This window comes from Anastrepha obliqua, chromosome 1 (assembly GCF_027943255.1).
Source record: "Anastrepha obliqua isolate idAnaObli1 chromosome 1, idAnaObli1_1.0, whole genome shotgun sequence".
Classification (NCBI taxonomy): Eukaryota; Metazoa; Arthropoda; class Insecta; order Diptera; family Tephritidae; genus Anastrepha; species Anastrepha obliqua.
Window position 1 is genome coordinate 75650354 of NC_072892.1, and position 19287 is coordinate 75669640.

At 36.5% G+C, this 19287-nt stretch overlaps 1 protein-coding gene across 2 annotated transcripts in view; it reads left to right on the forward strand.

The window, feature by feature from the left end:
- Window positions 1-16986, forward strand: part of LOC129245756 (uncharacterized) — a 56063-nt gene extending 39077 nt beyond the window's left edge. For both annotated transcript variants that reach the window (XM_054884127.1, XM_054884135.1), the window contains exons 10-12: window positions 1454-1552; window positions 8502-8652; window positions 16786-16986. In XM_054884127.1, the coding sequence (XP_054740102.1) occupies window positions 1454-1552; window positions 8502-8652; window positions 16786-16913 (378 nt within the window). In that variant the 3' untranslated portion in view covers window positions 16914-16986. The remainder of the gene's footprint in view (window positions 1-1453; window positions 1553-8501; window positions 8653-16785) is intronic.
- Window positions 16987-19287: the final 2301 nt, after the last annotated feature.

The window sequence follows — 19287 nt, forward strand, 5'->3', positions numbered from 1 at the left end:
AAACACAAAAGTCCTTCGAGCTGATAGAGAACGATTTAATCAAAAACAATGCGGAAATGGGTAAATAAAAAACACATATAAGACCGTTATATATACAATATATATATATATGTATATAAGACCGTTTTCTCAGTTAACTTTAAAACTAAACAAAAAATTTTAAAGCAAATTTTTAAATTTACATGAGAATATATAGCTCTTAATCTAAATTTATTGCCCTGCTCCGAACAAACAAGAACGACCAAAATTTGTTCTGAATTGGAAGATTAACCCAGCCTAAGAAAATTATATGCTAATGTGTCACTTACGTATTTATCTAATTCCTTTTTTAATTTTCTTTCAGGAGTAAATATGTCTTTAAAAATTCATTTTATGCACTCCCATTTAAATTTTTTCCCGCAAAATCTTGGCGACGAAAGTGACGAGCATGGCGAAAGGTTTCACCAGCAAATGAAAATGATTGAAAGTCGGTATCAAGGATTCTGGGATGTCGCTATGATGGGTGACTACTGTTGGTTTCTCATAAGAGAAACCGATCCTTATATAAATAAGCGTCAAAACAAGACACATAACTTTTTCAATTATAAAATAAGATCATAGAGTTAAGACAGAATACATACAGTACATATGCTATTATTTGTAGGATACTTAAGTTTTACTATATGGATATATTTACTTGAATGCTTGTAACTTTTGTATTAGTTCATCGATTTTGTTTAATCAAAGTTTATTTTTTTTGTAATAAAACAGAGCTTAGAGTGAAAACAAAAAATACACGAAAAAGTAAAAAGTTTTCGAGATCCTTTCTCTCAAAGTACAATTTTTTTTATATTTTTACTAAAAAAATTTAAAAAATCCGTTATGATAGTTCGTTATCTTTGAATCTGCAGGGCCTAGCAAAAAGTGTTTTACACACAGTTTATAGGAAATTTTATTACCTTTTAAAAGCTTTAAACGGTTTTGGAATCGCTCAATTCGTTTTCGAGATATATATGATTAAGTGGGCCGAATTTTTTGTTTTTTTGAAATAACGGTAATTCGTAAATATCTCAAAAACGTTACCATAGAATAAAAAATAACCTTGATTTTCGGAATCAGACGGTGATTTTACATAGGAATTTCATAACGGCGTCTCTGGTGCATTTTGGCTGTAAACCAGTGTTATTGATTAGTTTTTTTTTTATAGCCGATTCAAAAAGCAAATTTTATATGGCCCACCCTATAGCTTATCAACAAAAATGAATTGACAGATTGAAAGGAAACTTCACTTATGTACGTTCATACGAGTATAAAGGTGTACCAACATAACACAAAAAATTTAGGCTATTAGCAACTTATTGAACAACCTAGTATTCACTGTCACTCAGTAACATAAGAATATCTGTAATGCCTTCATTGTATCTTTACGTGGGTTTTTTCAAAAAAATCTAATTTTATTTTTTATGATTAACAGACTTTGCTATTAGGATTGAGGTACGAGGATTTGTCATGGGACTTCGCCAAGCCTAGTGTGAATAATGATTCCGAGTGCCTGACATGTATATTTATTCAAGTAAGTAAAAATAAAATATATATATATATATATATATATAAATATATGCATATTTACACAAATATAAGTACATTTATATTGTCTAAATCCATCTACTATGTAAAGGGTGGTAAAATTTCAAGGGCCGATGTTGGCTGTAAATCACACCTAAACATCAAGTTCTTTTCTACATTACATTTGACATTTTTCAGTTTCGGACTAACTCAATTTGAACCATGGAAAGATACACAATCCAGCAACGCGTTAAAGTTATTCAGGCTCATTATGAAAACGGGCGTTCAAATCAAAATGCATATCGCGCACTTCGTAATTTTTTCGGTCAATTTAATCTAATGTGCGTACAATCGGAAAAATTGTGCAAAAGTTTGAGCAAACCGGGTCTGTAGGAGATGTGAAAACACCAGTGCATGCTCGTACAACGTGTACTGCAGAAAATATTGCTGCTGTTCGCGATAGTGTGGTTGAGGAACCGTCCACCTCAACTCGTCGTCGTGCCCAACAATTGCACCTCTGACGCTCGTCGTTGATGAACATTATGCATAAAGACTTGCATTATTTACACGCTTACAAGATGCAATTGACTCAAGAACTAAAGTTTTTTGACCATTTCAAGCGTCGTCAATGGTTAGAATGGTGGCAGGAAATGGCAACAGTGAGTGACCAACATTAACGGCATAGAACCTCAATTATGCCACCATCGAAAATTTGTATTATCGGATGGAGGTGTGCCGCCGAGGCCGCGGCGGCCATTTGGCCGATATTTTGTTCCATACGTAATTGAGCCATACCAATATTATCATAATAAAGAGAAATGACAATAATTTTTTTTTAATTTTATTTTATTCAAAATCAACACCGGCTCTTGAAACTTAACCATCCTTTGTAATACAATTCAGAACAAAAAACAAAGACGTCCAATCTGAATTTGGTTCCTTAACGAGTGTAGCCGCATTCATTTGGAACAGAAAAGAGTGTTGCCCAAAGCACCCCCTATGGCAACTCCATCAAGCAGGAATATTAAGGGGGGATTCTACTGTAAAAATCAAATTTTCATGGATTTTGTTTTCATACTTGTATTAATTTAATTAGTAAAAAAAAGTTTAGGGTTACATAAACACAGGTCTTGAGTGTACAAAAAAAATTTTTAAATTTATTTTCATTTCAAAATGGCAGCTGTGCAGCCGCTCCCCCGAAACGCCTTTTGAAATCTGCCCACACTGTCGCGCATTTAAAAAAAATCTGAAATCAAAAAACCCAAATTTTTTTTATTATATATCATTATTTTTAGTTGTTAAGCCTATTACTTGCAAAAAAAAAATTTTTTTGTAAAATTTTTGAAGTTTTTTAAAAAATCGACATTTTTTTGTTGTCATTTTGTTATTAAAAAAGGGGTTATAAATGATAAATTTTTCCCCACCATAGCTTTAAAAACTAGTAAATATTGTTAAAAATATACTATCAAAGTTTGAGCTTGATATGTTAATTTTTCACGGAGCTGTGATGTGGGCAATTTTGAAAACGTGGTTTCGAGAAAAACACGCATATGACCGTAAACCTCTCGAGCGCTCAGTTTATACCTGCTTTGCTAAAACTTTTATAACTTGAAAACTATTCAAGATTTCTTTTTAAGATTTTCATGGAACATTCTGGAGTTGTTTCTGAGTATGTTTCAACAAAAAGTAAAAAATCGATTTTTTTTAAGTTTTACAGTAGAGTCCCCCCTTAATATTTGCTTGTCTTTATATATAAAATTTAATGTTTGTCTGTATGTCCTCGATGAACTCAAAAGCTACTGGACCGATTATTTTAAAAATTGGTATATAGGTATATGTAGGTATGTATTTTTCCACGGAGAAGGTTTGTAGAATATGCTCATTGCTGCCACTCGCCATCAGGTGGCAGAGTAGCAACTTCTGTCCCGTTCAACCGATTTTTTGGAATTAAACAAAATCAATAAAATGGTTTAGAATGAATTGAATATTTGTGTACTGATTTTTCTTTAAAATTATTTTTCTTAAATATTACATTTACTTGATACAAGTTGGTGAGCAATATAAGTAAATATATATATACATCATATATATATATATATATATATATATATACAATTGGTGGTTAAACTCGTTTTTGGGTGTTTGGCCGAGCTCCTCCCCCTATTTGTGGTGTGCGTATTGATGTTTTTTCACCAATGGGGGACCTGCAGTTTTAAGTCGACTCCGAATGGCTGATAATTTTATGACGAACTTTTTCATGGCAAAAATACATTCGGACCACTTAACCAAGGTTTGGTTAATAGGCAATAAAAACAAGAAAGTACAATTAAACTATCTATAATAAATATTCAAAGATTTTAATAGGTGGTTTTTGAAAATGAAAAATCTATCGCAACAAATTTAGAGATTTTATTAAACTCAATTAAGGTTCTGGAAATAGGAGCATTCTGAGCATAAAGGGACTTTGAAAGACCACTATAGAAGAGCTCCGACCTCCGCAGAGCTCTGGGCGGAATATTAAAAAACCTCTCAAGAAGCATCGGACAGTCAGCAGCCGCACGGATTTAGTCGAAAATGAAAGATAAAGATAGGATGATTTGCAATGATTTTAAGTTGATCAATAAGCATCGCGCTTCATATGTAAGGATAGGATCCGAAAAGCGTAAATTACCCAAAGCGAAATGTAAGAAAACTTTCTGGATTCGTTCAATTCTATCAGCATGGCACGAATAATACGGGGACCAAATGAAGGATGCATACTCCAGTTTGGAACGGACAAACGCCGTATACAAAAGCTTCAGCATATAAGGGTCGTAGAATTCAGAGCTATGACGCTTACAAAAGCAAGCATGGCGTAAGATTTGGTAGTAATTAAATTTATATGACTAGTAAAAATAAGCTTCGAATCAAATATTATACCCAAGTCTTTAATTTCACTTACACGTGACAAGGGTGTTCTCGATATGTAATTTGGAAGCACTTACATATTTATGTTGAGCAATAGACGATTTTTGATACACCTGTTGCTGAAATTATCTAAATCAATTTGCATCAATTCAGAGTCGAGAGAGCTAGTAATCGTCGAATAAATCTTAACGTCTTCTGCACAAAGCAGGAATCTTGCTGACGAAAAACAAGAGTAAGTATCATTGCAAGAGCAAGCAACGAAGTGAAGAGACCTAACGTTGTCGACGACGACCATGCAATGGCGATTCTGCAAGTAAGATGAGATCCAACTTAAGAAGGCTGAGTTGAAGCCATTACAGGCTAATTTTTTTTATTAGTATTATATGGAGCCCTGATTGGAAGGCAGCGATACAATCATCCGAAAATACTGCTAAATTAGACAATGTTGAGCGGCCCATGCTGTTCCGGGCGCAACATGTTCTTGACAGCAAAAAGCAATTTGTCCTTGATCATGGATTCAAAAAGCTTTGCAGTGGCGGAAAGCTTTGAAATAGGCCTATAGTTACCAATATCGTTTTTATCACCACTCTTGAAAATGGGTAAAATGAAAGTCAATTTCCAGGCATCAATAAAAGTAGCCGAAGTTAGTGATTTGTTAAATATTAACAACACAGGGTAAAGTAAAGAATCACACTTCTTGAATAACACCAGACAAACCATCAACATCAGTATTTGAAGAAGATTTAAGACGAGTAATGCCTCTAAAGACATCTTCAGTGGACAATACTAGCTTGCCGAAGTCAATAGATGGTTGTATATTGAAGAAAACATTTTTCTCACTGACAGAGGCCGATGCGAAATGAGACTTAAAGAACCCAGCGAAGAGATTAGCGTCATCAGCTGAAGTATTAGCAGATTTGTCACCGAAAAAAAGAGCGGACGGAATATTGGAAACAGACTTCTTCGAATTTACAAAATTCCAAAACGCTTTTGGATTAGATTTTAAACTTTCTTCGAAGCATAGAACGTAGTTTCTGTGTAAAAATTTATCCAAACAGTGAATTTCTTATCCTACTCTTTATACAGAGCAAAGAAATTAGAATTTTTACATTTTTTTAAAAGAAGAAGAAATTTGTTTCTCTTATTTCGAAGTTTAATCAACACAGCATTGTGCCGCGTACTTTACATTGTTTTTTAGTTACAGGAGGAATTACACTTTTACAAACGACTACCACAGTGGTTCTAAAAATCTGGAAACGGCAAGATGTTGAAACAGGGAGTCCCAGTTAATGTTCAGCAAAAGATAGTTCAGTTTCAAAAAATCGCATAACTTAAAATCAAACGAAAATTTAGCTTCGATCCTTAGTATGCCACGGTAAAATATAAACTTTTTTGGTGAGTTGAAATGAACTCCATGAAGATTTTCTTAAAAAGATATGATAATAATCAAAGCATATCTAGCTCAGAAATTGGGCAAACAAATTCAGACAAGTAGATCTGAGACTCTACATAACTGATTTATAAAGGAATTCATTTGTAACAAATCCTCATCGAGAAGACCATCGATTATATAAATTTTCTTAGATAAATTATTGTAAATAATAGCTAATTAGATAAATTTCGTGTGATTTGTTAACATAACAGGACGTTAGAAAACTATCATTAAGATTTGACAGATGTCACCAAAACAAAATGGCTGCCACAGGGCGCCAAAATCGACCCGCGCCAATTGAAAAACCCTTTATATAAACATATTTACGTATGCACGGGTGGGTGTACAAGGCAAACAAATCATGAAATAATACAAGCTCTCTTTGGTTCTCATACTGTTTGGGAGCGTACGTATAATAATTCTAACATATGTATATGGACGCGAACAAGGACGAACAGCCAAAACCTAAACGTGAGAAATTGACATTACAAATACAACACTGACTACACAGTAACACCAATAGTAACATTGACTGCCCAATAAGAACAAAAAATGACGTTGAGGCAAACAATAACAAATTTTGCTACTGCCAGGTTCAGCGAGAGGAGTGAATAGGAATAGAAGTGACCGCTTAATTGTTTTTTTTTTTGTTTGTTTTTTGTTTTGCCGCCGTTATTTTCCACCGTTATGCAAGCTCTGACAGGCTGAGCGAAGGCTTTGACGAATTGAAATAGATAACATTTCAATACAAAAACAATTTAGAGGAAACAAATGGCAAAGTAATATAAAAAGATATTTATTATGCTTAGCTTATTTTGTTTCCATATTTTAGCTAGCTCGCTAATGCATACTTAGATGAACATTCGCACCATTATTTCTTTAATTTCAGCGTTTAAAACCATTGAAAATTTAAAAATTAAAGCACCAATTTCACATTCACGTCCACTCGCGACCATAACCTCGTAACCAGCTGTGTTGTTGTTCTTTCGCTGCTTGTACGAATGTTGCTAGATTTTTCACCTAAGTAGCAAAGGGCAAAAGGTACTTTACCATGCATTCCCCGAAATATTGGGCAAAACTCATGATGGAAAGAATAATGAGATGGCGCTTATCATAGTACCGTTACTTTGCTCTCAGTGAATTTGACAATGAATTACGGCGTTTTAGCACCAGTATGGCCAGATTACCATTTTCGTAACTTGATTTAGCTCTTAGGCTCGGAGTTTTAGTTCTTTCTTCATGACATTTTTCTAGCCTGTTCTAATTAAAACGTAATGTTTATAATTTTGTAAACTATACATTTTTTAAAAAATAGTTCAATAATTCACTCAGTTTTATGTAGCTCTTCCTTGTTTTAACATCTGGTGGCATTGCCCGCGATTGCAGTTGTTGTTGCTGTTCTTCTGCTCTCAGCAGTCAAATCTCTCTCTCGCTACTGCAGTATTGCCCACCTTTGGATAGAAAAACGCACTAAAATGCCCATTTAAAGAAAATAAAACACCAAATTTTCACTGAATTACTTAAAAAACTTTGTATGCGTGCCAAATTGTCTTTAGAATGTGCGTTTTTTTAAATAAATGTGTTATGGATATGTACAATTTAATTTATGAGCTTTTTTGTTTAAAGAAACTCTTTTGTTAAGGGAACGACTTATTTGCTATATTGGAGGTTATGTAACAAGATAAGGTACTCTTTTTGTAAAAATGTCAGTCTGGTTTCTTCAGTATTTTCTGGTATTTTGTGACTTATTTTTACTATGAATATACCTCTTGATGCCCTATGTCCTACTAAGGATTGAGGACCGGAAGAAACAATTACATCACCACGTTGTTTTAATTCGCATTCAGTAAATTGAAACGCTTTTTAAAATATGTAAATAGGTTTTCAATGATAAGAAGAGTTGAGAGAGGAACATTTTATATTCGTGCATAACCTTAAAAGGAGCAAAAAATTAAATTTACACTTTCAAACTATCAAATTTTATAAGAATCAACAAATTTGCATTAGCACTAAATCTAAAAAAGTGACCTTTTTTAACATTCTTTGTTTAATAATACAGTTTTTTTAACTTACAGTTTCGATAGCTTTAAATAAAAAACAAAAAGAAACAAACACCAAACTTAAAATTTTTCACATTTTGGGTATAAAAAAGCACTAAATTTATTGTGAAGAGCAAATGGTTGGCAACACTGCACAACTTGGGAAAAGTGAAGTCACGCACTCTGTGATGGGCGCAATCTTGTTTCTATCATTTGTTTCTTGTTTCTAACTATTGTTAGACGTATTAGACCCTTCGGGACGACGGAAATGAAAACGAAGTCATTATATGGCAATTCGAGTGCCTTCTAGCTTTCTGTAGCAGCTGATTGTTTTTCCACTACAACAGGGTGATAGTGTTGAAAAACTGGTCATAGGCGTAGGCATACAGCAATTGTAATTATTAAAGGACGGAGGCGAAATTATCGCAGACGCGGCCCCTAAAGACCCAGGGCTCTTGTACTCATTTACTCCACAGAGTTATATACAAAGTGTACAAGTGTAGTTACACCCAATATATTGTAAACTGTTACATACACATGCATAACATAAGTAATATTTTTAATGTTTTTTTTCACAGTTCGATGCAATGGAAAACGGGATACAAGTTTCGAAGCTTATGCAAATTTTTTCCAAGCAAGCTGGCATGATAGATGCTCTTATTTCACATTTTGCCGAACAAATTCGAAAGCTTAAATTGAACGGAAACATGGCTGATCAACATCCTGAAGGTATTTGTATATAACTTTATGAAATATATTGAATGGGGAAAGTTAACGAATTCTTTCACTCTAAAATATTGAAAGATGAAGGGTTATACATAGTTTCCTATTATTATTATTATATATAAGAAAAGTAGTGGAGATCCACTACTTTACATTTAAATGGAGCACTAGTGTAAACACCTTCGGCTACATAGTTTCCTAAATGGCAACTGTCCATACAGACTTTTGAAGGCTCAACATTTCTCTAGTGCGGCTTGAAACTAGCAAATATTTTGAAAACTCTTTTCATATTTCGAAAGGCTGCCTTAAAGATCTGATATTGAGTATAGATTTCTATGTTTGGACATCTGAAGAAAATTGCGAAAGTCAATTCAATTGACACGTCGGCCTGGGTGAATAGAATACTGAAGGTGGTGCTTTCTGTAAACCGTTACTTTATTTTTCGTGATTTTGACATCCCATTTTGACATCATGCTCTATAATAATAGAAAACAAACAGAAGGATGAGAACTTACATGTTTGTGAAAATTCAGTGAATGGTTTGATAATATTATGATTTATAACTGAAACTCAAGAAACTAATGAAAACGAAGTGCTAGATGATAAATTGTGAAAGAACGAATTATAAAAATACTTCCAAATGCAATTTTTTCTACGTTTTATGCGGATGACGTCGTGGCAAGAAGGTGTGTGTGTGTGTAGGTATATATTATAATTTGTGCTTGGTAGTTTCTATTGGTACCTACCTCTTCACAAAGAAGTAATTTCCCTTCCTTTCGTTTGTTTATGCCGTCTGCATAATATTCGAATATGTCATTAACAAAAATTACAAAAAGAAAGGGTTCAAAGTACTGCTCTGAGGTACACCAGAAGAGGCAATAAAATAATAAGAATATACGTTATCCACAACGACTACACATTTACGTTGGAAAAGTAGAAAATATAAGGAGACTGAAACCCCAAAATTATTAGTTTGAAGACGTTATTGAAAACCTAGAAAAAATCCGTATAAACCGCATCAGCTTGAAGGACATTGTTGAAAGTCGACGTAAAAAATTAAGAAAAACCGCAGGATTAGTGACAGTTGACCTACCAGCCATAAAACCATGTTGATTCATAGAAATATTACGTTTTACAGCGAGGTATACTTTTTGTTTTATTGAGTATATTGCATTGAAACCGTAGAAAGTTTGGAAATAGGCCTGTAGTTCGCAATTTGGTTTTTATTTCCAGCTTTGTATGTAGGGCTGATAGTAGTAAATTTGCAAGCATTTATGAACTGTCCATATCCTAACGATTTATAAAAGATCATTAGAAGATGTGTGGCTCAAATTGAACATATGTATATGTATCTAACGAATATCTTAATTCTCAACTACAAGGTTTGGGAGTCCTATCACTACACTCGATGATAAAGCTAGTGAAGACAACGATTTGGGGAAAACAATGTCAGTACGTCGTACGACTTCCAATTAAAATCAAATATATAATTAGCAAGTATATGGTTCAAGCAGTTCACAACGTCCGGGATTAGCCCACGTATCCTCTGGGTAGCTTCCGAACACCCGTTCGGGAGTGAGTTAACGTGAGAAGGCGAAACATTCCAGGATAGCTGGTTGTGCGCTGGGTTTGGGACCCGCCACTTAAAAATCCCCCCAATGAAAATATTAAAAAAGCCTCGGATAAGACCTCCCTATACTGATGACGACCACTACAAACGAAATAAGTATTACGATTTGAGGGCATGCACCTGGAATGTCCGGTCTCTTAATGGGTAAGGTGCCTCTGCACGGTTGGTTGATGTCCTCGTAAGAGTAAAGACTGACATGACTGCCATTCAAGAGATGCGATGAACGGGACAAGGCAAGAAAAGCGTAGGACCTTGTGACCCTACTCCAGCTGTCATGTAAAGGAGCGCAAATTCGGTGTTGGATTTGTTGTGGGAGAGAGACTTCGTCGCCAAGTACTGTCGTTCACTCCGGGGGACGTCTCGCAACAATCCGCATCAAAGTCCGTTTTTTTAACATGTCGCTAATTTGCGCCCACGCCCCGATGGAAGAGAAGGACGATGCGACCAAAGGTTCCTCCTTTGAGGGCTTGGAACGTTCTTATTAGCGCCGCCCCCGCCACGACATAAACATCGTGCTTGGCGACTTCAACACCAGGGTGGGCAAGGAGAGAATTTTTGGTTCCACAGTCGGAAAATTCAGCCTGCACAACGAAACATCCGGTATCGGACAGAGGCTGATCGACTTCACCGGGGCCCGAAACATGGTAGTCTGCAGCACTAGATTCCAGCATAAGAGGATTCACCAAGTCACCTGGCTGTCTCCTGATCGAAAAACACGAAACCAGATCGATCATGTTGTGATAGATGGAAGACACGCTTCTAGTGTATTAGAGCTATGTGGGACCGCTACAGAGCGCTAAAAAAGGAAGAGAGACGTATTATCCGAAAGAAGAAACGAGAGGCCGAAATACGTGAGTGCGAAGAGCTTGAGATGCTGGCCAACAGGAACAACGCCCGAAAATTCTACCAGAAAGTTCGGCGGCGTAAAAAGAAAGTCGGCGATTTGGTGACTGACGTACAGATCAATCTTAAATTATGGAGGGATCACTTCTCGAACCTGTTAAACAGTAACAGCTGCTCATGTCACAGAGAATGTGAAGATTCCGATAGCCCAATCGGTGACGACAGAATTGTCGTTGGCGTAGACCTTCTCTTTCACGTGACCCCAAAGAAGAAAGTCACAAGTTGTTAAATCACATGATCTCGGTGGCCAATTGTGATCACCTCTTCGAGAGATAACACGGTCCGGACACTTTTCCAGTAAAAGATCAATGGTTTCTTTGCTTGTGAGACACGTAGCGCCGTCTTATTGAAAATAAACGTTGCCCAGATCAATACCATCCAATTGCGACTATAACAAATCGTTAATCATCTTTCGATAGCGCAATCCATTCTGAAAGGCTCGGGCTACAGGCTTGACCGCACTTACGCACACTCAAGTATACTTCAAAATTTTTAGCTTGTCTTGCCGACTGATCAACGTACATCCTCGCTTAGTCCAAGCTGGACACTCCATCAAGGGGGGAATGTGCAGTGTGCAGCATTTGGAGACCGGGCATAATAAATAAGTTCACGGACAGCTCGAAGTTGGAAGGAAGGGTTGGCAGAGGAGTATACAGCGAGAAGCACGCTATCGAATTCAAGTTCAGGTTACCGAACCACTGTAGTGTATTTCAAGCAGAAGTAGCCGTAATCAAGGATAATTTTGAGGCAGTCAGCAAAAAAGCGGAGCTAGTACACGGTGCCTTTTCTAGACTTATGCCAAATATAAGAGGACCTAGATAAGAAAAACGACAGTTGCTTCCACTTGTCAACACATCCGTGAATAGATACGCAGCGCTGATCTGGGCAAATGCGAAAAAATCGCATATGAAAGAAATAAGGACAACACAACAGCCAATGGCTAACAATTTCCCAGTTCAGCAAAGAGAAGCGGTGAGTGCATCGCTCTTTCTCCCTGCGTTCATCTCTCCTGATAACGGTGACGCTGTTAGTATGCTGGGCTCCAAGATTGAAGAGCTAGCAAAAATGATGGTGCTGCAGAGATACGTAAATCATCAGATGAGATGTGTTGTCTTATCAGTCTCTGCACTGCACAAAAAGGTAAAGGAGGAGAGGAAAACATCAACAACAAAAGCAAAGCCAAATTCAATGCCGAAAAATGTTCTCAAACGCCGTCGATCGAAAACACTAAAGCTAATGGGAAGAGATATTATAGCGGGAATTCCACGACTGAAAATTCCCTGCAACCAATAGGAAAGCGTACGAGAAGCATTTCCCTTAGCATGCAAGCGTCACATTTGGAAGGCAAACAAGGAACCAATGACAGGCAGCCAAGAACAAATAAATCGATACCCAATGATACTGAAGGGTGGATGGAAGTACGCCGACCTAAGCGCCGCACAACACCTGCGCAATCATCGGCAGCGCCAGAAAACAGAAACGGTAGCTTCTCGGAAATAGTGCGTCAATGGGGTGAAAAGCAGCGAATTTGGGCCAGACCAGATGCTTTCATTAGCGTAAAGCGTACGGAAACACACAAATAGCGACATTAAGACTTCCGGTAAGCGCCGCAAATTTGCTCCTTTCTAAAGGAAAACTAAAAGTTGGCTGGTTGGTCTGCCGCCTGCGGAAGGTAATACAACCTACACGATGTTTCCGTTGCTTAGATTTTGGCCATATAGTGAAAAGCTGCACAAATTGCGATAGATCCAGGACTGTACATAGACCTGTGTAGGAGATGCGGAACTGAAGGACATGTAATAAAGGATTGTACCAATGGGCCAAAATGCGTTCTGTGTCAGTAGGCGAAGGAAGAGTCATCCGACCATATATCTGGTAGTAGCAGGTGTCCATCCTACAAAAGAGCACTAGCCAAAGTAATAATAAGAAGGTAATTCAACTAATCTTAAACCACTGACAGACGGCCCAAGATTTACTGAAGCAGACGGTGTTAGACATAAAGGCTGACGTGGCAATAATCTCAGAGCCTTACAAGATTCCTTCGCGCAATGATTGGGCGGCAGACATGACCCAAAAACAGCAATATGGACATGTGGTACCCATCCGTTACAGCTAGCAGATCCAGTAGATGCGGGGAAGGGCTTCGTTAAGGCCCTGATTAAAAGTTGCCATATTTGCAGCTGCAATGCTCCCCCCAGCTGGACAATCCAAGAATACAAAGGGTTCCTCGACCATATTGTAGAGACTGCGAGCGGCCGTCACCCGGTCATCATAGCCGGCGACTTTAGTGCGTGGGCGGTAGAATCGGGTAGTAGAAAAACGAGCGCCAGGGGCGCTGCCTTATTGGAGGTTTTCGCTCCGATTTGATTGTAGCCAACGATGGAAGAACAGTCACCTTTCATCGTGATAATAAAGAATCCATCATCAATATCAATCTTACGAGTAGCTTCTTGGCAAGAAGCGTGAAATGGGAAGTCAGTGAGCACTATACCCACAGCGATCATCAGGCGATTGTTATAGACTTGCCATTAGGAAAACGAGCAAAGGATTACATTTCCGCTAGTAAATCGATGCACCAAGAATGGAGACAGACAACCCTCGACAAACCTTTATTCCAATTTGTTTTAGATGAGGTCGTAGAGTGCGAACAAGAGAAGGAATCAGCAACAAAGGCAGAAAACAGGCTTGTGCAAAGCATGGTAATAGCCTGGGAAGCAAGTTTACTGGTGGAATGATACCATCAAGGAGCTAAGAGCGAAGTGCTTCAGAGCGAGAAAGATCCGCCAAAGGCGCAGGAATACTGCGGATCACGAAAATAGGCTAGCAAATTTCAAGTATCTTAGAAAGGAGCTAAAAATGGAGATCCAGCGAAATAAAACATCCTCATTTAATCAAGAAAGGAAAAGAAAGAACGGCGTAAGTGACTTCTACGTGACGTAACTAATTAACTTCATCAGCTCCATGAAGCGGTTAACACAACCGTAACTCTGTCATCGTTCGGTCGTCATACACAAATACAAAAAGGTACATGGAGGTCCGGATGACCATATTTGCGTATTAGACAAATGCACACCAGCCGGCAATGTCAACCAAAACACAACCAAGGACTGCAGCAGGCGCAGTACCACCATCAACCACTGTTCAAGCAAAGCTATATGGAAGGATGATTTCCGTGCAGTATCTTCGGACCTATGGTGCAGCTTCTGTCGCCGTCCACATATTCTCTCCTCCGGACCCATCTTCAGTGGCATGCAACCATCGCAGCGGCAATAAGTCGCTCGAGCACATTGGCACTGGCTTAATTATCTGGTAGGGTTTCATTAAACACAAGAGTGCAACTTTGTCAGTCGACCAATTTTACACACATTATGTTTCTGTTTCATCATGTCGCAAGTGGTACTGACCTGCAACCAGCCTCCAGAAGTCATCGAAAGGATGAATGGGCAACAGGGCGGAAACCGCGCTATCGACATTACATCGAGGAGTATTTCTCTGCTAGCTAGAGAATTCCGCATCAAAGAAAAAATAATAATCCAGTAGAAAAAATTAATTTATTGGTAAAGGGGCACAATGCAATTTTTAGCAGAAGCTGAAACTTACTTACTTGCAGGGGGTAACTATTTGTTTAATGGTCCGGCGGAATTTGCGCTCATTCTTTCGTGAATGATAGAATACAAGATTTGCTGATTGATGTGAGTAGTTTTTAGCATCCATAGTTCGCAACCATAGGTAAGCACAGGGCGGATCAAGGTTTTGGTCGCGAGATAATAATTTTGACTTAAGCAGTTTCAAATTAGAGTAATCTATATATTAATGCGGAGAGCAAAATTTTGTCCTACCTTTTTTTAGTATTTAGTCAGAGAAAAAAGTTGAAACTTATACCAATGGATAGCATATTTGGAGACGGTTTGCTCAATGTATTAAAATAGATACATAAGTGAATAGGTGCAGGTAAAATTAATCATACTATTTTACCAATATTATGATATATCATTTTGTAATATGTATCATGATAATATATATATGTATCATGATATAAAAGTTCATGAAACAACTGGAAACTTCCATATTGTGAATCAATACTATTATAAATTTGATACAGAAATTATGATGGGAATGGATTAATTAATAATTGTTTTTTATTATGGTTTTTCAAAAAAAAAAAAATTATTTTTCCTTATCTACCTTGGTAATGAATGAAGATTCGGAAAACTAATATTATATTTTTCAGACTTTAGAAGAGAGATTTCCTATCGCTTCCATGAAAATGTGCTTCTTAACTGCACTAAAACTCATTATAACTTTCGTCATTCGATGCTTGTCCGTTTTGAATTTTTAAAACCGTTTGATTTTGCTCCGTTAACCCGAAATCTTTGAAATCAGCTTCAAATTCAATAAGTGAGTTGCCAACTGTTGAAAACTTGTCATACTACTTTGTATTAAAATGACAACAGCTGTACGTCGCGTCAAAAGTTGGAGGTAAATACATACCACTTTGTTCAAAAAGTTTCCAGAATATATTCAAAAAGTCAAAATACAAGTTTATTTCACAAAGGTGATATTATCGCCTTCAAAGTACTCTCCATCAACTGCAACGCACTTATGCCTGGGTTTGATCCAGCTCTTGAGACATTTCTGGAACTCTTTTTTCGGTATAGCCATCAGAGGCGTCTTCGATTTTTCCAGTACTTTCTTTCGGCTGTTGAAACGAGAAATAAAACAAAAATCGCAGAGAGCTGTGGCTGTTGGATGGTATTCGTTTCGTTATTGGTCAAAATTCACAGGGTATGATGGTATTATGCGACGGTGCGTTATCATGGTGAAAAATCCGCGACTTGTTTTCCCACAAAACCTTTCTTTTTTGGCGAATGCGTTCACGTAAACGTCACATAACGCTTAAATAAGAGTTCTTATCTGTTGTCTGACCTTCTGGCAAAAATTCGTGGTGTACAATACCGTTGTACTCATAAGCCTACGTCTCGTCTCCAGTAATAATGTGTCTGATGAATGTTGGGTCTTTTTCATGAAGCGTGCGTGGCACTCGTAAATGCCAGCGTTTTCGCTCTACTGAATTCATTTTCAACGCAAAATTTAATACAATAACGTTGTTGCAAATTCAAATCCATTTTTAAAACCGCAAAAATACGAAAACGCGTGCAGTAGTAGATTTATTCAAGACGTCATTGGAAACCTAACAAAAAACAAAAATTGAACTCAAAAACGTTGACTTAGAGCGTCACCTAGCGGTTGTTTCGGGAACCTTTTGATCAAGGTCGTAGTTCAAAAAAATTTAGGTTAGATCAGAACAGAAATTTATTTTACTATAACAAGAATGAAAAAGGATTATACCCGAAATATAACAGTGTAATTATTCCACTTGAAATGAAAATCTTTACGAAAAATATTTAAGTTTTGTAATAACTGTGGGTATAACATAATGTACATTGTATGTAGTTTTTATATACAGCTATAATAAAAAAAATGTGTATTGTCTTACAATACCATGCTCTTATTTAAAATTTCAGAATAGAATACATATAAATATATATAACACGATTTCATATTCATTGAACCATTGACATTCAAAAAATCACGATTATTTACAGAACCGTACCCCATACAAAACAATGGAACTGGTGTGCTTTGCAACAAATTGTCTCGATTGACGTTGGCGACATTTGATGATGAAGGACGCTGCATCGGACAAACAGGATCACTATCTATAAGTTATTAGTAATTGAAATTTCAATTGTAATCATGTTTGTATGCATTTCTCTAAATACAATATCATGATTAATAACGCCATTATTTACACCTTTATAAATATACCTTTTCACAGTTCAGCATAATTGCCCTCATAATTTATAACTTCGTACTTCGTGCGCAAATAATATTTTATTTTGATGCGAAATTCAAATACAACAAATATCTTAGTCATATAAAAATATAAGCCATAAAAATTATTTAGTCATAAAAAAACTGACGAAAAAAGCCATTTAGGTAAAGCAAAGTCTCCACCGAACAAGTACTGCTCTCACCCCGCACTTCTTTCTAATGCTGTATAAGGAATAGCGAACTTCATCGTGATCTTGGCATACCAACTGTGACTGAAGTAACGAAGCAATTTGCCATAGCTAACAAAGAACGACTAAAAGCATGTCAGCAATGCAGCATCCAGCTTCTTAAAACAATTTAAGCACTCAAATAATAATCGCTTATTAATATCCTTTCATCCATATACTATAACATATACTAGGTGCGATAGTACAGCGCTTCTAAAAATTGGATAAGAATAGGGCAACTAGCAGAAGACCCGATACTAACATTGAAACTCTGATTACGTAATTTGAAATCGGATGGACATCTTTTTAAATTTTTTACAAGGTTTAAAGTACTGGTTTATATTTTTTTATTTATTTTTTATACTCTATTATTATAAAAAAGGTTAGCTTGAAAAACATTATAAATATTGTAAAAATTTCGCTGTCTCTTTGTGGCTATGCGTAATTGTATATTTTCCACAATGATTTCACATTGCACATCTAATATTTGTTTATGAACAAATTGTTACTTTTTGTTCCCAAAGTAAAGATGAAAGTTTCAAAAAATATACAGTTTTTTCGTGCATTATGTAAGAGATAGTTAATTAATTAGCATTTCTGTATTCATCAATCAAATGACTAACATGATGAATATAATCACACTACTGGTCACCAAATTCGATGGACAGGCAAAGTAAAATGACAATAGCCTTATGGAATGCAAACGGACTAAATCAACATATTCTTGAAACTAAAACTTTTATAGACCAATACAACATTGACATACTATTGGTGTCAGAAACTCATTTTAATGACAAAAGCTACGTTAGTATACCCGGCTACAAAATAATATGCACCAACCACCCTGACAACAGAGCACACGGCGGAACAGCTATTATACTGAGACAAAATATTATGTTTAACAAAATGGAAGAATATCAAATGGACCATCTGCAAGCAACGACGATACAAATAAATGACACTCTAGGCCAGCTTACCATATCAGTTGTTTACTGCCCTCCGAAACACAACAACAAAACAACACAATACGCTAACTACCTTGAAACACTTGGAAGTAGATTTATTGCCGGAGGAGATTATAACGCAAAAAATATGATGTGGGGTTAAAGATTAACAAACACGAAAGGAAAAGCATTACTTAACGCCATCAGAGCGCGTAATTGTAATTATATAAGTACCGGAGAACCCACTTATTGGCCCTCTGACATTAAGAAAGTACCTGACTTACTTGACTTTTTTATCATGAAATCAATTAATTCAAACGTACTGACAATTGAATCTTGTCTTGAGCTCTCTCCTGATCACTCGCCAATTATACTAAGAACCCAACAACCACCGCAACAAAACTTAAATCCACCACTTTACAATCATCGTACAGACTGGAATGCGTTTACTGAGCTTTTGGAATCATATTTAGACACAAAAGTATCTTTGAAAACAGGCGATGAAATTGAGACAGCTATAGCTTTTTTTAACGACAAAACTATTAAGGCAGTTAGTAAATCTACACCCTCTCCACCAACTAAAGTAAAAAATTACTACATACCTGATACGATAAAAAAGAAACTAAAACAAAAGAGAAAGCTAAGGAAGAAATGGCAGACAACAAGATTTCCAGACGACAAGAAAAAGCTAAACAAATTGGGGAAAGATATAAGAGACCTACTTCAAAAGGAAAAAGACAAACAACTTAGCAATTATCTCAAAAATATTGACGCAACAAAATCCTCAAACTACACACTTTGGAAGGCGACGAAAAAAGTGGTGGGCGCCACAATACGTTTACCACCAATAAAAACAACTAAAGAGAAATGGGCCCGAACCTCTTCAGAAAAAGCAACGGTCTTAGCTCAACATTTTAAAGATACTTTTGAAAATAATAATAACGACATAAATCTTACTTATGCAGCAAACGAGAATAAGCAGCAAATTAAAAAAATCACACTTACGGAGATAAAACAATTAATAAAAACTCTAAAGAACAATAAATCGCCTGGATACGATCAAATTTCGGGAACAATTATGAAGCATATGCCTGACAAGGCA